Raw genomic sequence first — 23,940 nt, 5'->3', positions numbered from 1 at the left:
TAGCAGGGCTTGGGGATCCCCACCAGCTACAGCAAGGGTCAGGGCTGCTGTTAGCCATGCTGGGGCCCAGGGCAGAAAGTAAAGAAGCCCTCTCCTCTTTAATCTCCCCATCTGCCATTACAGTCTCACACTGACAGACTATCACCAAATACAGAACAAGGGATTACAAATTAGAAATAAAAATATGTAGACATAAATTGAACTGAGAACCTCAACATTTAGTGCAACACTGGAGAAATAAAAACAAAAATGCATTTCCTTTTCTACTGAACACAATAAAACTGAACATATTCCATTTAAAACATTCAAAATAAAATTATTTTTCTACCTTTTGTTGTCTGGACATTTTATTTTTCTATCATGTTGATTTCAGTTTCTCCTTCCCACTTTCCCGTCGTCTTCTGCTAATTCTTCAAGCAACTGTTGTCCATTTGTCTTTTCTCTCCTCTCGTTCCATTTCCTCACTACAACTGCTTCTGAAATATTGATCTTTCCATTTTAGCTCTTTCCTTTCTGTTTTTTGTTCTTTTCTGCCTCTGTCCACTCAAATTTAACCCTCTTTCTAAACTTTTTCCTCCTTTTTACTTTTCAGATATCTATCAAATTTTCATCTCCTTTCACCCACTAGCTCACCCATATCCAAACTCACTCCTTCCCAGCCTTCCATTCCCTTCCATCTTCAATCTATGCACCATTACCATATTTCTACCACCTGTAATCACTATCCTCTCATTCATTTCATTACCATCTCCCCTCTCTCTTTATCCTCTCTTCAATCTCATTGCCTGACATCTCCCTTTTACCCCCTCCCCCCACCAGCATATGCCTGTCCCCTCCCTCCTAACCCTCCATTGTTCTGCATTTTTCTCTCTTACCCATTGTCCAGCATATCTCCCTTCTGCCCCGGATCCAATATGTCCCTCTTCCCCCTCTCTTGTGCAGCATCTCTCCTTCCCTTTGCTCCACCTCTCTATCCAACATCTCTCCCATATTGTCCACTATCTCTTTCTTTCTCTCTCTCTCCCCTTCAGCCATGTTCAATATTTCCCTCTCTCACTCCCTTCCCTCCACTGTCATATCCAACACTTTTTTCCTCTATCGTCCTTTGCCACTCCTCTGCAGCCTTTCCCTTCCTCTCCCCATATCAAACAATTCTCCCTCTCTTTTCCTCCTGCATCTCTCCCTCCCCCATGTCAAACAATTATTTCTCCACCCCACCGTCTCACTCACTCTCTCCACCCCACCCCCTCTCACGGGGCAGGTCCAGGGCAAGGACACTGATGCCCAACCACTAGTTTCTCCTCCTGGCCACTGCTGTAGTGTGGCGGCCTTTAGGAATTGCTGCAAGGTAGCTTTCATGCCCTTCCCTGCCTCTCTCTCCACCCCTGCGTCCCACCGCGCCTGCAACAGAAATACTTGTCCTCCCCGCCGGCGCTGCCTCGGTCCCTGCACGCTACCCTGCCTCTGTCCCTGCCTGCATTCTTTCTTTGATCGTCGCATCACCGGCAGCGCTGCCATTCACTCAGGCAGCTCCGCTCCCCTCTGCCGCGTCCATCTGGCCCTACGTAAACAGGAAGTGTGTCAGAAAGAGCCGGATGGACGCGGCAGAGGGGAGCGGAGCTGCCTGAGTGAATGGCAGCGCTGCCGGCGACGCGACAATCGAAGAAAAGAATGCAGGCAGGGACAGAGGCAGGGTAGCGTGCAGGGACTGAGGCAGCGCCGGCGGGGAGGACAAGCATTTTTGTTGCAGGTAAAGCTCTTGATGGCCAGAAAAGGCAGCGCACAACATGCAAGGGATGTTGGGTGGGCCTGGAGGGAAAGTGGGTGGGCCTGGGCCCGTCCAGGCCCACCCGTGGCTACGCCCCTGGGAAGGGGGGGGGGGGTGGTGTCTGCTTCAGCAGCCATCTCCTGGCCCAAAATCTTCTCATCCGCTTGTTTCGTCAAAAGGACCTTCTAAAGTTTTTCCACAAAAGTTTTAAGTTCTTGATGATCCGTAAAGAACAGTGTTTTATTATCATGGATGACTCGAACCCGCGCGGGGTACAACAGTGCAAATCGAATTCCCTTATTAAAGAGTACCTTGCACTGCTGCCCCATCCTTTGTCTCTGTTCGGAGACCTTTTGCAGAATAATCTTGAAATAGCAAGACTCGTGTACCTTCATAATCCACTGCCCGGGCCTTTCTATATGCTTGCATTATCTGTTCTTTTTCAGAGTAATCCAGTATTTTTGCTAACACTGGCCTCGGGCGGCGGTCCACTTCCCTTACCGCGCCTACGCGGTGCACTCGCTCCACCCGAACCTGGCCTTGCAGATGTTCCAATTTAAGGTGCCCTGGGAGCCATCTTGTAACAAAATCTCTTAAGTCCTGGTCTTTAACTGTCTCCGGCAGACCAATGATTCGTATATTGCTGCGTCTGCTGCGGTTCTCAAGATCGTCCGTCTGTTGGGAGAGAGTTTTCGCCAACTCCTCCACCTCAGCCAGTCTCCGATCGAGCGTGTCCGATCGATCTTCTTGCCTTCCAATCCGCTCCTCTGCTTGCTGCAACTGCGTTGCTTGCCTTTCCAGACTTTCATTTATGTTATCCACTGACGCTTGCAGCTTGAAAAGTCTATCATCCAGCACTGCTGTCAGCTGTTTGGTCAGTTCCCGTATGGTTTCATCTTGCAGTGTGACTACGGTTGCCGTCGCTGCTGGGGCGGATGTGGCCAAGGTGGCCGAGGTGGATGCGGCCGCCATCTTAGGTGGGGAGACCAGCACGCGTTCTCTTTGGGGCCCTGGTGTTTTCGCCGGCATAGCACTTCATGGCCCTCCTGTTTGGCCCCAAACTCCTTCCTTCAATGCTGCCCTTCTTTCTCCGTATAGCGATCCACCTTTCACCTTAATGGGGTCGGGAATCGGGCTTTTTTAGCAGGTAATTTAAGCTTCGCCGACGGAGCGAGGTGCTCGAGCGTCCTCTCAGCCCTGAAGCATCATGGGACCCCCCCCCCCCGATCTCTCTTTAGTACATTCTCTTGTTAGTTTTCTCCTAAGACTTTTTCTACAATCTAATTTCTATTTTCTGTTTCTCACTACATAAGAACATACGAATAGCCATACTGGGTCAGGGCCAAAGGTCCATCTACCTTAGCTTCCTCCTTCCAACAGTGGTCAATCCAGGCCACAAGTATCTGGCAGAATCCCAAATAGTAGCTAGATTCCAGGCTACAGATCCCAGGAACAAGCAGTGGCTTCCCCCATGTCTACCTCAATAGCAGACTGTGGACTTTCCTCCAGGAACTTGTCCAAACCTTTTTTAAAGCCAGATATGCCAACTGCTGATACCACATCCTAGAGGCGTAGCCAGGTTTCGATCTCAGGGGGAGCAGACTTTAATAAAATAGGCGCCGGTTGGGGTCAGCTAGACAGCAGTGTCTGTGTAGTTGCTCAAGGGCTGTGGCGGGCACTGATTAATACAGGCTGTCTCTGTGGCGTCCTGCCTACAAGGAAACAGTAAGTTACATCAGGAGGCAGGACGCAGAAGAGGTTCCTGGACCAGGGGCGTAGCCACGGGTGGGCCTGGCCCACCCAGTTGGGGTTCAGGCCCACCCAGCAGCGGAGAGCTTCAATTTCGGCAGCGGAGGGAGCAGGCTGAGGTCCGATCCTGCTTCTGCCTCCCTCTCTCCCACAGCGCTTCTCAAACGCTGCCTACCTACCGCCGCCACGATCTAGCATCTTCCTCCCGTCTCAGCACTGCAGCATCGGAGCAGTGGTAGCGATTCATGCTGCCTCCTGCTTCGTTCTAACCCGGAAGCGTCTCCTCTGCCGCGTCCCGCCCCCATTATTACAACTTCCTGTTTCTGCTGGGGCAGGACGCAGGCGCGCGGCAGGTGGCAGGTAAAGTTACTGGCATGTGGCGCACAAGCACCATTTTTTTCTAAAATCTGTTTGGGGGAGCAACCGCTCCCCCTGCGCCCGCCCCTAGCTACGCCACTGCTCCAGCAATGAGTTCCAGAGCTTAACTATTCTCGTTCAGTGACAAAATATTTCCTACTATTCGTTTTAAAATTACTACCATGTCAGGACCGGTCTTAGCAAGTGCGGGGCCCTATGCAGACCAATTTGATGGGGCCCACCCTAGCCCCGCCCCTAGCTCCACCCCCACCCTAGCTCCAGGGCCGGCCACCCCTCCCTCCAAGCTCCCAGACCGCTCCCTCCGAGCTCCAAGGCCCCCAGCTCCAGGGCCTCCCTCCCTCCCAGCTCCAAGGCCCCCCTCCTTCCCTCCCAGTCATTTTTTAACATCCCCCTCCAAAATCCAGTACTAGGTATGCCGAGAATACAAAACACTCAGGACCTATAGAGCAATTCTACCATACCATAAGCAGTCATTTCTACTAATCACACAAAGAAAAGGAAAACATCTTAAAACACTACAGTGAGCACTAGAGCATCAATTCACCTATTGTAAAATGAAACCAGACAGAATAGTACAGATCGTCGTCGATCCTGCACAGTCAATGCCAAGTGAAAGCCATGTCTTTTTCACAAACACAGATACACCCTAATCCACTATACTACTACTACTACTTAACATTTCTAAAGCGCTGCCAGGGTTACGCAGCGCTGTACAATTTTAACACAGAAGGACAATCCCTGCTCAAAGAGCTTACAATCTAATGGACAAGTGTAGAGTCAGTCAAGTAGGGGTAGTCAATTTGGGGCATTCATGAAAGGTACAAAGGTATAAAGGTTAGGTGCCGAAAGCAATATTGAAGAGGTGGGCTTTGAGCAATGATTTGAAGATGGGTAAGGAGGGGGCTTGGCGTAGGGGTTCAGGAAGTTTATTCCATGCGTAAGGTGATGCGAGGCAGAATGGGCGGAGCCTGGAATTGGCGGTGGTGGAGAAGGGTGTTGAGAGGAGGGATTTGTCCTGTGAGCGGAGGTTACGGGCGGGAACATATAGAATAAGTAGTAATATTAAAACTTTCTATTTAGACAAAAATTAAACTGAACCCCCAAGATGCTAGACTCTGAATACAATACAACACCACAGAAACAGAAAATGTCCCCTAGTACTGTGCAAAATATAAAGACAGCAGATGTAAATTTGAAAAAAAACCTAACAAATACCAATCACCACTTTACAAATTAACAAATAGAAATAAAACAAATATAGAAAATAAAATAATACCATTTTATTGGACTAATAGATTTAGCTTTCAGAGGCCAAACATCCTTCCTCAGGTCCATCCTCATCCTCCTCGATCTATCCGCCGCTTTTGACACTGTCAATCATGATTTACTTCTTGCCACACTGTCCTCATTTGGGTTCCAGGGCTCTGTCCTCTCCTGGTTCTCCTCTTATCTCTCCCACCGCACCTTCAGAGTTCACTCTCATGGATCCTCCTCCACCCCCATCCCGCTATCTGTTGGTGTTCCCCAGGGATCTGTCCTTGGACCCCTTCTCTTCTCAATCTACACCTCTTCCCTGGGCTCCCTGATCTCATCTCATGGTTTCCAGTATTATCTCTATGCTGATGACACCCAGCTGTATCTCTCCACACCAGACATCACCACGGAGACCCAGGCAAAGGTATTAGCCTGCTTATCCGACATTGCTGCCTGGATGTCCAACCGCCACCTGCAATTGAACATGTCCAAGACCGAGCTCATTGTCTTTCCACCAAAACCCACTTCTCCTCTTCCTCCACTTTCTATCTCAGTTGATAACACCCTCATCCTCCCTGTCTCATCTGCCCGCAACCTCGGAGTCATCTTTGACTCCTCCCTCTCCTTCTCTGCGCATTTCCAGCAGATAGCCAAGACCTGTCGCTTCTTCCTCTTTAACATCAGCAAAATTCACCCTTTCCTCTCGGAACACACCACCCAAACTCTCGTCCACGCTCTTATTACCTCTCGCCTTGACTACTGCAACTTACTCCTCACCTATCCCAAATCTGTTCAGAACTCTGCTGCACGTCTTATATTCCGCCAGAACCGATATACTCATATCACCCCTCTCCTCAGGTCACTTCACTGGCTTCCAATCAGATACCGCATTCAGTTCAAGCTTCTCCTTCTTACCTACAAATGCACTCAGTCTGCTGCCCCTCACTACCTCTCTACCCTCATCTCCCCTTACGTTCCCGCCCGAAACCTCCGTTCACAGGACAAATCCCTCCTCTCATTACCCTTCTCCACCACCGCCAACTCCAGGCTTCGCTCATTCTGCCTTGCCTCACCTTATGCTTGGAACAACCTTCCCGAGCCCTTACGCCAAGCCCCCTCCCTGCCCATCTTCAAGTCTTTGCTTAAAGCCCACCTCTTCAATGCTGCGTTCGGCACCTAACTCTTACCTTTCAGGAAATCCTGACTGCCCCAACTTGACTGCCCCTATCAGACTGACTGTTCACGTGTCCTTTAGATTGTAAGCTCTTTGAACAGGGACTGTCCTTCTATGTTAAATTGTACAGCGCTGCGTAACCCTAGTAGCACTTTAGAAATGTTAAGTAGTAGTAGTAGTAATATAGTATAGTACTGTTACAGTACCCTATCCTGACCTGAGGAAGGGGGTGTTGTTCTCCGAAAGTTAGACAAAATGTATTAAAAATGTATTAAAATTAGTCCAATCAAAAGATTACCTTGTTTACATGTTCTATATTATAAACATTTATTAACACATCTACAATACTACTTTATCCTAAAGCAAAAAAAATAAAAATATATATTTTACAGTTTGTTGTCTCAGGTTTCTCCTTTCCTCATCTTCTTTTCACTGTCTTCCTTCCATCCAGCATCTGTCTTCGGTCTCTCTCTGCCATCCAGTGTCTGCCCTCTCTGCTGTCCCCTCCATCCAATGTATGCCCTCTCTCCCTGCCCCTTCCATCCACATCTGCCCTCTATCTCTGCCCCTTCCATGATCCATCCACCATCTGCCCCTGTCTGCCCTTTCTATCTCTTCCATCCACTGTCTGCCCTCTCTCTCTGCCCCTTCAATCCACCATTTGCCCTCCCTCTGCCATCCATCCAGGGTTTGCCTTCCCTCTCGCTCCCCCATCCAGGATCTGCCCCTCTCTCCGCCCCTTTTTTTCAGTCCCCAGTTCCAGCCCCACTATCCCACCAGTCCCCCATTTCAGCCCCAGCCCTTTTCTCCCACCAGTCCCGAGCTTCAGCCCCCCAGCCACTTCTCCCTGTCCCCTTTTCAGCCCCCAGTTTCAGCCTCCAGTCCCAGTACTAGCCCCCTTATCCCACCTACCCTCCTTTTCAGCCTCCAGTTCCAGCCCCCTTCATCCACATGCCTTGTATTAGGGCCCCCTTTTCAGAACCATTCTCCTACCTGACCCACGCATGCCCCATTTTCCCACCAGCCCCAGGCCCCATATGGCCCCTTCTCAGACCCCAGTGACAGTCCCCTTCTCCCATCCAAGAACCCCAGTCCCCTCCCCACCCATCCCCTTCAACCATCCAAGAACCCCCTCCCCGCCCCCTTCTCCCATCCGTGATCCCCTCCCCAACCCCAGTCCCCTTCAACCATCCAATAACCCCCTCCCCACCCCCTTCTCCCATCCGTGAATACCCCTCCCACCTCAGTCCCCTTATCCCATTCAAGAACCCCAGTCCCCTCCCCACCCGTCCCCTTCTCCCATCCGAGAGAATCCCCTCCCCAACCCCAGTCCCCTTCAACCAACCAAGAACCCCCTCCCCACCCCCTTCTCCCATCCATGAACCCCCTACCCACCTCCCCATTTGAGAACCTCCACCCTACCCTTTCCCCACCTGAGAACCCCCACCCTACCCTTCCCCCACCTGAGAACCCCCACCCTTCTCCCATCTGAGTCCCTCCCCCCCGACCCACCTACCAGCTGAGCTCCATTCTGCAGCCCACCACCCTCACTGCCTTAAAAAAAACAATGTGGAAGCGTTGGAGAGACAGTGACAGGCAGCGCCTCGCGTCTACCCTGCTACTAAAAATCTCTTCGACGTCGTTCGGGCCTTCCCCACATTGAGTCCCGCCCGCCCTTGCGGTAATTGGAAGTTACCTCAGAGGAGGGCGGGACTCAATGTGGGAAGGCCCAATGACGCCAAAGAGATTTTAGTAGCAGGGCAGGCAGGGGGCAGGGGGCCCTAATACAAGGCTTGTCACTGTCTTCGGCGCTTCCAAATTGCGTTTTTAAAGGCAGGAGTGACAGGAGAGCAGCAACTCGGAGTACCCCCCCACCCGCTGACATCTGGGGGGGCGGACCGCCCCCACCACGCCGCCATCGCGCATCGGATTCGTTGGGAGGGAGGGAGGACGGAAGGATGGACTGGAGCTCGGGCGGGCGGGGTGACCTAAGGCGCGCGCGGGGCCCCACTGAGCAAGGGGCCCTATGCGGCCACCTTGGTCGCCTCGCCTTAAGACCAGCCCTGTACCATGTAACTTCATTGAATGTACCCTAGTCTTTGTGTACTTTTTGAAAGAGTAAAAATTGATTCACTTTTACCCTTTCTACACCACTCAGGAATTTGTAGACCTCTATCATATCCCCACTCAGACGTCTCCTTTTCAAGCTGAAAAGCACTAGCTTTTTGAGCCTTTCCTTATATTTATCCATATTTCCTCCATTTATCATTTTTGGTCACCCTTCTTTGAACCTTTTCTAATTCTGCTATATCTTTTTTGAGATACGGCGACCAGAATAGCATGCAATACTCAAGGTGAGCTCACACCATGGAGCAATACAGAGGCATTATAATATTCTTCATCTTATTTTCCATCCCTTTCCTAATAATTCCTAGCACTCCTATTTTACTTTTTCTTCAGTGCTGACTTCTAGCATCAATTAACTATGATTTGAATTATTCTTCCCAATGTGCATCACTTTGTATCTGTCTTCTTCCTTTCTTCTCTTATATCTATGTCTGATCTTTCTGTTTAAATTCATTTCCATTTCTCACATCTGCCTTTTTTTTAAACTTACCTACAGCTGGATTTTATTCCTCCTTGTCCCCTCTCCCCAATCCTGTCTCTATTTTTCACCTACTTACCAGCTTTTTACTTCCTGTGCTTACTTCCCTTGTTCTCCCATTCCGTATGTCTTATTTTTACCCTAGTCTTCTATTTCCTGTCTTTCACCCACTTTCTAGTCTCCTATTTCCACACTCTGTATTCTCTCTCTGCCTGTCATCCCTTACCAACTCCAACTCCTTTCCCACCACTCATCCCCTCTCCAGCTCCTGTCCTTTTGTGTCTTATTCCATTATTCAGACTCCCATTTCCCCCTTTCTCTTCCCTATTTCCATCTTTTCTCACTTCAAAGATATGTCCCCTTTTGTTCCTCACCTTCTTCAAAATTTTCCCTCTCTTCTCTCCTTTGCCCATCAACCCTTGTTTCTGCCTTTTCTCCCATACTTCCTTCTCCTTTTCTCTAGCATCCATCCACCTACCTCCTTCTCCAATATTTATTTACCCTATCTTTCCTCCACTTTAACTCCAGTACTCACCCCTCTGCCCCTCCATCTTTACCTTACCTTATTTTTACCTTATCTTTATCCACTCCCACACATTATTTGTACTCCTCTTCTTTCTACTACTACTACTATTTAGCATTTCTTTCTCCCAGTCCCTGCATCAGCCCCTGACCCTTCCATCTTCAGAAGTGATAGGGATCACTTTTTCTGGACCTCTAGACAACCAGGGATTTCACTAAGATAGGCTGGGGGAAGGGCTTTTGGGTGGGTGAGGGGAATCTCGGACCAGGCGTGGATGGGAGACTTCCGGTTGGGGGATGGCTACTAAGAAGGAAGCCTTTTGCTTTGGGGGGTCTGATTGGGACAGCACCGAGGGGAGGGGGGACTTGATGAAGGGGGGTTCTGGAGAGGTTTTGGTATGGGGAGAGGGGTGCTCTGGACAATATGATTTTTTAAGGCTGCCTTTAAGATATGGTCCAAAAGCATCTTTCCCAAATATATACCTGAAAATAGTCGTCACCTACAACTTTAGCCACTTCCGCCTATACTTTTGCCATCTTTATTTCTTTCTTGTTCTGAGCTTTATTCCTCTTCTTTTTCTATTCTGTATTTTACGAATACTAACTCTTTGACTTTTTATTTCATCCACTTTTTGGAGAACCATATATTGATTGATTTCTGGATGACAAACTATTTTGCTACAAACAGAGCTCTGTTTTGTTTTTCTTTGGCCTGTTGTGCACACTTTTTGATTCTTAACATTTTATGATGCACCCGCTTCTCACTTTTTCCATTCTCCTCTGAATAATGTCACCTTTCTTTTCCCTTTCTACATAGATAGTACTTCCAAAAAAGTTACAGTCCTAACCAAGAGCTGTAGTCCCTCCCCCAATTTCTGGAAATCTCTCTGTGCTACAAGGGTGCTGTTTATGACCAGGTAATTTGACCCTAGTTGAATGAGAACATCAGTTTTGGAATCCTTACTTTGTTTGGTTGGTTGTTTAAATTATCAATATGCATTAGGGTTTTGCAAAAATTTACAAAAGCTCAAACAAATACAAGAAACAAACACCCAGCAGGTCAATAGAACACAGCAAAACACAGCTCTTATACAATGCTATATATAGCAATTTCTAAACATCACCCCCCAGCCCCCATCTAGCCCCCTAAAATTGTACCCTTTTAAGATAAGCCTGTAACTGATCCCAATTGTTCTAACACTCTAGGACCCTTATTGAGCCGTGTGGCAGTTAAATATTCCATGAATACCAGAACTCTTATCTTTTCCCACCACAGGTCCAAGAATGGAATCATTTGTTATTTCTAGCACTGAGCAAGCACCTTGCCAGATATCAATATAGCAGATATGTTCCTGTTTCCTCAAAGACGAACAGCTCCTCCCAACTCCCAATAAGCAAGGCTCTGGCATCAAAGAAAAAGTCTGGCCATTAATAATAGTTATTTCTTGCTCCACTTTACACTACAACTCCCTTGAGAGGTGGAAAAGAGTGCCTAGTGCACCATAACACCACCTACATCAATCCAGAAATAAAGGATTCATTTTGTGAAGGTGAACACGTGTTAAGTGCCATTGCAATAATACTTCTACATTGGCCTCCTTAATACTAACTGCCACAGAAAATGTATGAGCATTGAGCAAAATATCTCTCTACTGTGATGAAGTATAGTCATTGTTTAAATCTCTTTCCCACTCAGGGTAACTTAGAAAATCCCTGAGATATGAGGAGGGCATATAATGAGGATACCAGTCCTTTAGCCCCTGTATGTGTCTGCCATAATACTTCCCACTGAGACAATGGCCATGACCCTACTTTAGCCTAGTTCTTCTGCTGCATAAAATGCCATACCATCAAATTTTTGTTTTGAAATTCCCACTAGGGGACCAAACTCTTTCTGCAATTGTGTCAAGGTTTTCAAAATACACTGCTCCAAAAGTTGATAGCAGTGCTCCAGGCCATATCTATCCCATCCAATTTCCACCCTCTTTCCTTACGCCCTTCCTGTTGTAGCAACTTATCTTTCCTTCCCAGGTCCTTGTCTAGTATCTTCCACTAAAATGTTAATATATGCTTCGTATAGCGGTTGGAGATCTCCCAGCTCAATCTAAGGTCCCATCTAGCCCATATAAAGGCCCCCACTAAAGCACTGCTCCATATGGACATATAATTTATGCTTATAGTCTACTTGCCAATCCTGGATATGATGAACTTGTGCAGCTTCATAATATGCTTTTAGAGGAGGAGTGGCCTAGTGGTTAGGGTGGTGGACTCTGGTCCTGGGGAACTGAGGAACTGAGTTCGATTCCCACTTCAGGCACAGGCAGCTCTGGGCAAGTCACTTAACCTTCGATTGCCCCAGGTACAAATAAGTACCTAAGCCGCATTGAGACTGCCATGAGTGGGAAAGCGCGGGGTACAAATAAAAAAAAAATGCTCAGACCTCCCTCCAATTCATGTTTACAGAGAATTCTTAACGCTACTCTAGGGGGCCTGCTATTCCAAATAATCTGGTGAGGTCACGCTGCCTCTCCTTCCCAGAATAGAAATACAGAGGGACTGAAACAGATACAGAAATCTGGGCAAGCTATCCATTTCCCCAGTGAACCAAATCCAATAGCACTTTCTTCATCAGCTGTCCTAATTAGCTTGATACAAGTCCTCTAACTGAGAAGGAATCTAGATGCCAAAATACTTCAAGGAGTGTTTGACCCCCTAAACGGAAAATTCAATTTTAGGTGGGCAAGGTCAGCAGGCAGCAGACAGATTAACATTTAAAGCCTCCATCTTGTCCAAATTGATTTTAAACGCAAACATTTTGCAACATTCTTTCATCTACCGTAGAAGATTTAGAAGAGAGATGAATGGTTGGGTAACCATGAGCAAAACATCATCAGCAAATAAGGATACCTTATAGTCCTGGCCCTCTACCTGAAGCCACTTTATACCTGGGTTATCCCAGAGTCATGGTACCAAAAGCTCCATTACTACAGTGAATAACAATGAATAAAGGAGTGTACTAGCAGCTAAGAACTTTCTGCTTTGGAATGATCTATAAGTGCTTTCTGGATCTCTTTTTCACTGAATAATTCTCTTCATCTCAGGCTTTACTTCAGATTTCATTTCATGAGTATCATAATTGGATTGAATGGTCCACCATTGAAGAGAGTGTAGAAGCTCTGGAGACACTTGGATGACATCTTCTAGACTCCCCGTGGCTTGATACTAGGGTCCATTGAGCTGATCTCATGTGAAGACGTGTCATGGGTGAAACGTACACTGTGAAAGCCATGTGGCCCAACAATCTCAACATCTGAAGAGTTGTGAACTACTAAGAGGCACGAACCTTGGACACGAGTGAAACCAGATTGTCCGCTCTTGTGTCTGGGGGGGGAGGCTCAAACCATCTGAGTATTGAGCAGGGCTCCTATGAAGTCCAATCACTGGACAGGGTGGAGATGGGACTTGAGGTAGTTTAAAACGAACCCTAGTGGCTCGAGCACCTGAATAGTCATTCATATGGACTCCTTAGCAACATCCTCCGAGGTGCTCTCCACCAGCCAATCATCAAGATACGGGAACATGTGGAGGGGCATAATCGAACGCAAACGCCCATCTTCATGGGCGTCTATCTCCGAGAACGGGTGCGTGAAGGGGCGGGACAAACCATATTTTAGAAAAAAAATGGGCGTCCATCTTTGTTCCGATAATACGGTTTGTGCCAGCCAAATGCATCGGATTTGTGCGGATTTGAGCTGGGTGGTATCATTTTTCAGCGATAATGGAAACTGAAGGCGCCCAGCTCAAAAACGACCAAATCCAAGGCATTGGGTCGTGGGAGAGGCCAGGATTCGTAGTGCACTGGTCCCCCTCACATGCCAGGACACCAACCGGGCACCCTAGGGGGCACTTGTAACAATTAAAAAAGTTAACTACCTCCCAAGTCCATAGCTCCCTTCCCTTGGGTGCTGAGCCCCCCACATCCCCCCCAAAACTCACTCCCCACAACTCTACACCATTACCATAGCACTTATGGCTGAAGAAGGGCACCTAGATGTGGGTACAGTGGGTTTCTGGTGGGTTTTGAGGGCTCCCATTTACCACCACAAGTGTAACAGGTAGGGGGGGGATGGGCCTGGGTCCACCTGCCTGAAGTCCACTGCACCCACTAACAACTGCTCCAGGGATCTGCATACTGCTATGATGGAGCTGGGTATGACATTTGAGGCTGGCATACAGGCTGGAAAAAAAAGTTTTAAAGTTGTTTTTTTTTGGGTGGGAGGGGGTTAGTGACCACAGGGGGAGTCAGGGGTGGTCATCCCCGATTCCCTCCGGTGGTCATCTGGTCATTTAGGGCACTTTCTTTGGACTTGTTCGTGAAAAATCAGGGTCCAAAAAAAGTGACCCAAATTCGCGCTAAAAATGCCTTTCTTTTTTTCGATTATCGGCTGGGGATGCCCATCTCTCCTCAGCCGATAAACATGCCCCAGTCCCGCCTTCACCACGCCTCCGACACACCCCTGTCAACTTTGGCCATTTCCGCGATGGAGTGCAGTTGAAGACGCCCAAAATCGGCTTTCAATTATACTGATTTGGGCGCACATGGGAGAAAGACGCCCATCTCCAGATTTGGGTCAAAATATGGGCATCTTTCTCTTTCGAAAATAAGGCGGATAGACTCCCAGTCTGCATGGCGATGCTGCAACTACCACTAGACATTTGGTGAAGACCCTGGCAGCTGATGCGAGGCCAAAAGGCAACATGCAGTACTGAAAGTGATGTGTTCCCAGCCGAAATTGAAGATACTCCTGGACCGGATGGTATTCATCCCAAAGTACTGATAGAACTGAACAATGAACTTGCGGAGCTATTGTTAGTAATATGTAATTTATCCTTAAAATCAAGCGTGGTACCGGAAGATTGGAGGGTGGCCAATTTAACGTCGATTTTTAAATAAGGTTCCAGAGGAGATCCGGGAAATTATAGACTGGTGAGCCTGACGTCAGTGCCGGGCAAAATGGTAGAAACTATTATAAAAAGAACAAAATTACAGAGCATATTCAAAAGCATGGATTAATGAGACAAAGCCAACATGGATTTACTGAAGGGAAATCTTGCCTCACCAATCTATTACATTTCTTTGAAGGGGTGAACAAACATATGGATAATGGTGAGCCGGTTGATATTGTGTATCTGGATTTTCAGAAGGCGCTTGACAAAGTACCTCATGAAAGACTCCAGAGGAAATTGGAGAGTCATGGGATAGGATGTAGTGTCCTATTGTGGATTAAAAACTGGTTAAAAGATAGAAAACAGAAAGTAGGGTTAAATGCTCAGTATTCTCAATGGAGAAGGGTAGTTAGTGGGGTTCCCCAGGGGTCTGTGCTGGGACCACTGCTTTTTAACATATTTATAACTGACCTAGAGATGGGAGTAACTAGTGAGGTAATTAAATTTGCTGACAACACAAAGTTTTTCAAAGTTGTTAAATTGTGGGAGGATTGTGAAAAATTACAAGAGGACCTTACGAGACTGGGAGACTGGGCGTCTACATGGCAGATGATGTTTAATGTGAGCAAGTGCAAAGTCATGCATGTGGGAAAGAGGAATCCAAATTATAGCTACGTCATGCAAGGTTCCACGTTAGGAGTCACGAACCAAGAAATGGATTTAGGTGTTGTTATTATAGATATGTTGAAATCTTCTGTTCATGTGCTGCTGCGGCTAAGAAAGCAAATAGAATGTAAGGTATTATTAGGAAAGGAATGGAAAACAAAAATGAGGACGTTATAATGCCTTTGTATCGCTCCATGGTGCAACCGCAACTCGAATATTGTGTTCAATTCTGGTCGCCGTATCTCAAAAAAGATATAGTGGAATTAGAAAAGGTGCAGAGAAGGGCGATGAAAATGATAAAGGGGATGGGACGACTTCCCTATGAGGAAAGGCTAAAGTGGCTAGCCAACTCATTTTCGAAGGAGATCGCTGGCCATCTCCTGAACCCGGCCAAATTGGTATAATCGAAAGCCGATTTTGGCCGGCGCCAACTGCTTTCCGTCAAGGAGCTGGCCAAACTTCAAGGGGGCATGTTGGTAGAGTAGTGAAGGCTGGATGGGGGTGGCACAGGGGCAAGGTTTGAGATGGCCGGCTTCGCCCGATAATGGAAGAAAGAAAGCCGGCCTTGACGAGCATTTCGCCGGCTTCACTTGGTCCTTTTTTTTTTTAGGACCGAGTTTCCAAAAGGTGCCCCAACTGACCAAATGACCACTGGAGGGAATTGAGGGTGACCTCCTCTTACTCCCCCAGTGGTCACCAACCCCCTCCCACCCCCCCCCCCCCAAAAAATATATATTTTTTTGCCAGCCTCTACGCCAGCCTGAAATGTCATACCCAGCTCCCTGACACCAGTATGCAGGTCCCTAGAGCACTATTTAGTGGGTGCAGTGCAATTCAGGCAGGTGGACCCAGGCCCATCCCCCCCTACCTGTTACACTTGTGGTGGTAAATGGGAGCCCTCCAACCCCCCCCCCCCCAAAAAACCCATTTTTGAAATCCACTGCAGTGCCCCCTAGGGTGCCCGGTTGGTGTCCTGGCATGTCAGGGGGACCAGTGCACTACAAATGTTGGCTCCTCCCACGACCAAATGCCTTGAATTTGGCCGGGTCTGAGATCACCGGCATTAGTTTCCATTATCGGCGAAAACCGATGCCGGCCATCTCTGACATTTGGCTGGCCCGAACTGTATTATCAAAACGAAAGATGGCCAGCCATCTTTTTCGATAATACAGTTCGGGACTGCTCTTTGCGGCGCTGGCCAAATAGATGGCCGGCCATCTATTTGGCCGGCGCCGTTCAATTATGCCCCTCAAGAGCTCTTCAGCTTGGAGAAAAGGCGGCCGAAGAAAGATATGATAGAGGTCTATAAAATAATGAGTGGAGTGGAACCGGTAGACATGAAGCATCTGTTTACGCTTTCCAAAAATACTAGGACTAGGGGGCATAGGATGAAGCTACAAAGTAGTACATTTAAAACGAATCGGAGAAAATTTTTCTTCACTCAATGTGTAATTAAACTCTGGAATTCGTTGCCAGAGAACGTGGTAAAAGCATTTAGTTTAGCGGGGTTTAAAAAAGGTTTGGACAGCTTCCTAAAGGAAAAATACATAGTCCATTATTAAATTGGACTTGGGGAAAATCCACTATTTCTGGGATAAGAAGTATAAAATATTTTGTACTTTTTTGGGATCTTGCCAGGTATTTGTGACCTGGATTGGCCACTGTTGGAAACAGTATGCTGGTCTTGATGGATCTTTGGTCTGTCCCAGTATGGCAATACTTATGTACTAGTTCAGAAAAAAATGTTATAGGGGTAACAATTGGGTGGATGCCTCTGTGTCACAAGTCATAATCTATCTGATCCCACCATAACCCATTTATTCTTGGATTATTTTATTATCTGTGGCACTGGAAGTAAACTGTCTGGATGCTATATAGTTCTGGAGGATCTTGTGACCTCTTTTATAGCAGAAAGTTGGAGACAGATGGGGCAAACTCTAAGCCTCCATATGGCCCTGCCCTTGGACTAAGATCCACTGTTATTTCACTGAATGGAAGGGTTGAAACAAGTTAGAAACGCTGTTCTATGATAATGAATATCAAAACAACAAGATTACATGATCCTCAACTGAAGAATATTGACTATGTATATCAGGAAGACTAAACAGGAGAAGGTGGGTAAGGGGAAGGTTGGGAGGGATTATAGGGATAAATCTGCTTGGACCCTGAAACCATTATTGAAACAAAATGGTAACAAAACTATGGGGTCCTTTTACTAAGCTGCAGTAAGCGCTAGAACATGCTCACCGCAGCTTAAAAGGGCTTATCGTGGGATGTGCTCAGATGTTTTGCAGTAACTTTTGGATCTGAATGTACAAACTACATGCTAAATATTTTTCTGGGAGGGGGCGTGTCTCAAAGCAGAGAGTGGGCATTTCTGCAATAATCAATTAGCACATCTGCGTTACCACACACTAACTAATTAGCACTCGTTAATTATGCTGAAACATGGCCCGTGTCGGGTCTTGAATAAAGCATACTTGTTCCATTCTTGAGAGCCCTTTGTGTTTTTTTCTGGACTGCTTGTACTGTGTACTTTGACCCTCTCTGTTGCATGTTTCTTAACTATTTTAGGGGCCCATTTACTAAAGGGTTGGTGCACAGCAACAGGCTAGCTGTCCGCCAATCTGGAACTGCTGCAGGAGCCCAGCAGTAGTTCCCACCCCCAGCACACACCATTTCCGGTGGTATAACAATATTTTCTATTTTTGTAGTGCTGGTGATCGTACCACTGAATTAGCAAGGGAGCTCTTACCGCCACCTCAATGGGTGGCGGTAAGTGCTCCCCCCTAAAATGGCTGCACAGAAAGTGGTTCACTTACTGCACAGCCATTTCTTTTCCAGAAAAGAAACAGCCTTTTACCCGCTGTGGTAAAAGGGGGCCTCAGCGTGCGTCAAAAGCATGCACTGATGCTAATGCAAGCCCCCCCCCCCCTTTACTGCAGCTTAGTAAAAGGACCCCTTAGTTATTTATTTTATTTATATTTAGATCATGACAAGGCACAGACCTATGTATGTATCACTCGAATCTTGGATAGGGTTGGTGCAAAATTAAATTCATTTCCGTTGATACCAGTGCTCCAGAATGCCTTTGGCTTTACTCACAGAGCTAGATGTAATTTAAATAGAGGTAGTAAACAATTGAGGTAGTAAAGTACTCATGCTAGATGATGATAAATTATGCTACCCAGATGGGATAAACAACATTCAGCAGAAATCAGGCTCTTCTTTCTGAAAAGTTTAGGAGCTTTAGACATTTTCTGGAATTTGAGTTTACATAAATTTGATCAGATTAGGATCTCTCAGTTTATCAGCATGGCAACTTCCCATCCAATGACTTAGAACCTTCTACACATCAAGGGCAGCAAAACACCTTCCCAGTTGGAGGGGCCAAAAATTTCAATCTTCAGCCCAGTATCCAAGTTTTCTAGTTGCTGATGAGTTGGGCAAAATATTGATTTGGCCATGGCCCTATTCCGCTGCCCAGGCTGCACACACTTTTCTCACTAAAGGTCTCTCTTTCTGTACACATATAAGGTACAGATGACACAATTAAACCATAACCTCATAAAGAGGGGGTGCTATCCAGTCTTTTGCATTGAGTGTCACATGTATGATTATCTCCCAATTGGTGAGGTGTCATATGTGTGTGCCCGATGCAAAGAGCTCCTAGCTCTCAGAGAACGTGTCCGTTCCCTTGAGGCTAGAGTAGCAGACTTGATGGAGCTGAGGGAGACAGAGAGGTACATAGAGGAGACCTACAGGGATGTTGTAGAGAAGTCCCACCTCCAGTCAGGTAGCCCCTGTGCTACCTTGGAGGAGGGAGGTCTCCTAGAAGGAGAGCATCACCCTGGTGAAGTAGGAAGTACTCCTGTAGCCAGGACCTGCCCACCAGGGGATGTATTATCCTTTCGCACCGAGGATATATCTCCAAATGTTGCCCGGGAGGGAAAGGTTAGGACAGCTGTTGTACTTGGTGATTCGATCATTAGGCATATAGATAGCTGGGTGGCTGGTGGACGTGAGGATCGCCTGGTGACTTGCCTGCCTGGTGCGAAGGTGGCGGACCTCACGTGTCACCTAGATAGGATTCTAGATAGTGCTGGGGAGGAGTCCGCTGTCTTGGTACATGTGGGTACCAATGACATAGGAAAATGTGGGAGAGAGGTTCTGGAAGCAAAATTTAGGCTCTTAGGTAGAAAGCTGAAATCCAGATCCTCCAGGGTAGCATTTTCTGAAATGCTACCTGTGCCACGCGCAGGGCCCAAGAGACAGGCAGAGCTCCAGAGTCTCAATGCGTGGATGAGACGATGGTGCAGGGAGGAGGGCTTTAGATTTGTTAGGAACTGGGCAACATTCTGGGGAAGGGGGAGCCTATTCCGAAAGGATGGGCTCCATCTTAACCAGAGTGGGACCAGGCTGCTGGCATCGGCGTTTAAGAAGGAGATAGAGCAGCTTTTAAACTAGAAATGGGGGGAAGGCCGACAGTCGCTCAAAAGAGCATGGTTCGGGATAAGGTATCTTTCAAAGATATCACCATAACAGGGAAGATAGAGTATCCTGATAGTGAGGTTGCAAAAGAGATTGTAGTAGATCGGGTATCTTTAAATAACAATAAAAATCAGACAAAAGATTGCCAATTAATACTGTCAAGTACTAAGCATGATGTACTTAGGAACAACAAACATAGTTTGAAATGTCTATATGCGAATGCCAGGAGCCTAAGAAATAAGATGGGGGAGTTAGAATATATTGCACTAAATGAAAAATTAGATATAATAGGCATCTCTGAGACCTGGTGGAAGGAGGATAACCAGTGGGACACTGTCATACCGGGGTACAAATTATATCGTAGTGATAGGGTGAATCGGATTGGTGGAGGGGTAGCATTGTATATTAACGAGAGCCTTGAATCAAATAGATTGAAAATTCTGCAGGAAGCAAAACACTCCTTGGAATCACTGTGGATTGAAATTCCATGTGCAAAGGGGAAAAGGATAGTGATAGGAGTGTACTACCGTCCGCCTGGCCAGGACGAACAGACGGATGCGGAAATGTTAAAGGAAATCAGGGACGCAAACAAACTGGGCAACACAATAATAATGGGGGATTTCAATTACCCGCATATAGACTGGGGTAATGTAACATCTGTACACGCAAGGGACATAAGATTTCTTGATGAAATCAAGGACAGCTTCATGGAACAGCTAGTTCAGGAGCCGACAAGAGAAGGAAAAATACTAGACTTAGTCCTTAGTGGTGCTCATGATCTAGTGCAGGGGGTAACGATACGAGGGCCGCTTGATAACAGTGATCATAATATGATCGGTTTTGATATTGGCATTGAAGGAAGTGAAACTAGGAAATCAAGTACGCTAGCGTTTAACTATAGAAAGGGTGATTACGACAAAATGAGAAAAATGGTGAAAAAAAGACTGAAAGGAGCAGCTCGCAGAGTAAAAAACTTGCATCAGGCGTGGATGCTGTTTAAAAACACCATCCTGGAGGTTCAGGACAAATATATTCCACGTATTAGAAAAAAGGGAAAAAAGACTAAACGTCAGCCGGCGTGGCTAAACAGTAAGATAAAGGAAATCATTAGAGCCAAAAAACAATCCTTCAGAAAGTGGAGAAGAGAACCAACTGAAAGTAACAGGATAGATCATAAGGAATGCCAAGCCAAATGCAAAGCGGAGATAAGGAGGGCAAAAAAGGACTTTGAGAAGAAATTAGCGTTGGAAGCAAAAATACATAGTAAAAACTTTTTTAGATACATTAAAAGCAGGAAACCGGCCAAAGAGTCGGTTGGGCCGATGGACGAAAATGGTGTTAAAGGGGCGATCAAGGAGGACAAAGCCGTAGCGGAGAAATTAAATGAATTCTTTGCTTCGGTCTTCACCGAGGAGGATTTGGGGGGGACACCGGTGCCGGAAAGAATATTTGAAGCGGGGGAGTCGGAGAAACTAAACAAATTCTCTGTAACCTTGGAGGATGTAATGGGTCAGTTCAGCAAGCTGAAGAGTAGTAAATCACCGGGACCTGATGGTATTCATCCCAGAGTATTAATAGAACTAAAAAATGAACTTGCGGAGCTACTGTTAGAAATATGCAATCTGTCCCTAAAATCGAGTGTAATACCGGAAGACTGGAGGGTAGCCAATGTTACTCCGATTTTTAAGAAAGGTTCCAGAGGAGATCCGGGAAATTATAGACCGGTGAGTCTGACGTCGGTGCCGGGCAAGATGGTGGAGGCTATTATTAAGAATAAAATTGCAGAGCATATACAAAAACATGGACTGATGAGACAAAGTCAGCACGGATTTAGTGAAGGGAAGTCTTGCCTCACCAATCTAATGCATTTTTTTGAGGGGGTAAGCAAACATGTGGACAATGGGGAGCCGGTTGATATTGTATATCTGGATTTTCAGAAGGCGTTTGACAAAGTGCCGCACGAAAGACTCCTGAAGAAATTGCAGAGTCATGGAATCGGAGGTAGGGTATTATTATGGATTAAGAACTGGTTGAAAGATAGGAAGCAGAGAGTAGGATTGCGTGGCCAGTATTCTCAGTGGAGGAGGGTAGTTAGTGGGGTCCCGCAGGGGTCTGTGCTGGGTCCGTTGCTTTTTAATGTATTTATAAATGACCTAGAGATGGGAATAACTAGTGAGGTAATTAAATTCGCCGATGACACAAAATTATTCAGGGTCGTCAAGTCGCAGGAGGAATGTGAACGATTACAGGAGGACCTTGCGAGACTGGGAGAATGGGCGTGCAAGTGGCAGATGAAGTTCAATGTTGACAAGTTCAAAGTGATGCATGTGGGTAAGAGGAACCCGAATTATAGCTACGTCTTGCAAGGTTCCGCGTTAGGAGTTACGGATCAAGAAAGGGATCTGGGTGTCGTCGTCGATGATACGCTGAAACCTTCTGCTCAGTGTGCTGCTGCGGCTAGGAAAGCGAATAGAATGTTGGGTGTTATTAAGAAGGGTATGGAGTCCAGGTGTGCGGATGTTATAATGCCGTTGTATCGCTCCATGGTGCGACCGCACCTGGAGTATTGTGTTCAGTACTGGTCTCCGTATCTCAAAAAAGATATAGTAGAATTGGAAAAGGTACAGCGAAGGGCGACGAAAATGATAGTGGGGATGGGACGACTTTCCTATGAAGAGAGGCTGAGAAGGCTAGGGCTTTTCAGCTTGGAGAAGAGACGGCTGAGGGGAGATATGATAGAAGTGTATAAAATAATGAGTGGAATGGATCGGGTGGATGTGAAGCGACTGTTCACGCTATCCAAAAATACTAGGACTAGAGGGCATGAGTTGAAGCTACAGTGTGGTAAATTTAAAACGAATCGGAGAAAATTTTTCTTCACCCAACGTGTAATTAGACTCTGGAATTCATTGCCGGAGAACGTGGTACGGGCGGTTAGCTTGACGGAGTTTAAAAAGGGGTTAGATAGATTCCTAAAGGACAAGTCCATAGACCGCTATTAAATGGACTGGAAAAATTCCTCATTTTTAGGTATAACTTGTCTGGAATGTTTTTACGTTTGGGGAGCGTGCCAGGTGCCCTTGACCTGGATTGGCCACTGTCGGTGACAGGATGCTGGGCTAGATGGACCTTTGGTCTTTCCCAGTATGGCACTACTTATGTACTTATGTACTAAGAATGTTTTCAGTAGGGAAACTTATGTGTTAATGAGTAGCACATAAGTTACAAACTCCTTTTTTTGTGCAGCTTAGTGAAGTACACTGACCTTTAGGGAAACTGATATCCAGTGCAATATCATATGCCTCAGCTAAGATTTGGATATTTTCAATCTGAACAATTCCCAGAATGTTTTGTACATCTGACACCTAGAAGCAAAAAGAGAACTTGGTTACTAATCAGCAGCCGTATGCCTTTTTTCTATGGTGACTCTTAAGAAGGCAATTTACAAAGGTATTTAACTGGGTAAAATGGCCTGATTGAAAATTTCCCTCCTGGATTGTGGCTAAAAGTATGAGTTACTTCCAGAATGCTCATACTTTTAGCCAAACTAAAAAGAGACGGTACTCTGGGCATATTTAAGTCAGGAAAGTAAAATGGTTCGGCATACGTTTGATTTTCAAATGAACACGATCGTGAGATATAACTGGCTATCCGCTAATTGTTAGCACATTGTTTGGCACCAAATTAGGCCATCAAAATAGCAGGTATATCTTTGGCTAATTTAAACTTTACTGGCCAGCGCTGAATATTGCCTTGGTCGGTTAATTTTAAACTGGCCAAAAATAAACTGGATATTCAATGCCGGTCACCAGAAATGGCCTGGAAATGAATTTTTGGGCTCAGCGCCGACCGTGAGAAGCAGCCTGGCTAATTCCCGCAGTCTGCATATCAGGCCCAAAGTGCCTAAATGCAATATGTAAACCGCTTTGATTGTACCATAGAAAGGCGGCATATAAATCGAAATAAATAAATTCATTGTGGACCCCCTAGTCCTTGGGTTTTTTTTTTTTTTAGAAAGGATAAACAAGCAATTCACTTCTACCCATTCCACTCTACTTAGCATTTAACTTTGTAGACTTTGCAGTATTTTCAAAATGTTTCAAGTTGTTTCCCTCTCAAAATGATCACAAGAAAAGCACCTGCATATATTTACACCTAAGTTGTACAGATATATAAGTGAAAACAGACATACTTTTGAAAACTCACATAGTTTCAAACCTTACCCATGTTTACCCCCTACGAATTCTTCCTTGTATAGTAAATAAAATTATGTCCAAAATGGCACTAATTCACAAACCTTTACCAACATTTAGGGTGAACAATTTTATAAATTCCATTTTTACTGGTAGAACACTGTTTACCCTACTACTACTACTACTACTATTT

General features: G+C 46.2%; 1 protein-coding gene across 1 annotated transcript in view; it reads right to left on the bottom strand.

Moving 5' to 3' along the window:
- HYDIN (HYDIN axonemal central pair apparatus protein) overlaps positions 1-23,940 on the bottom strand; it is a 2,443,906-nt gene that overhangs the window by 627,226 nt on the left and 1,792,740 nt on the right. Inside the window, exon 77 of the mRNA XM_030205004.1 lies at positions 22,820-22,919. Within this exon, the coding sequence (XP_030060864.1) occupies positions 22,820-22,919 (100 nt within the window). The remainder of the gene's footprint in view (positions 1-22,819; positions 22,920-23,940) is intronic.

This window comes from Microcaecilia unicolor, chromosome 5 (assembly GCF_901765095.1).
Source record: "Microcaecilia unicolor chromosome 5, aMicUni1.1, whole genome shotgun sequence".
Taxonomy (NCBI): Eukaryota; Metazoa; Chordata; class Amphibia; order Gymnophiona; family Siphonopidae; genus Microcaecilia; species Microcaecilia unicolor.
This window is presented reverse-complemented; position numbering and strand designations above follow the sequence as displayed.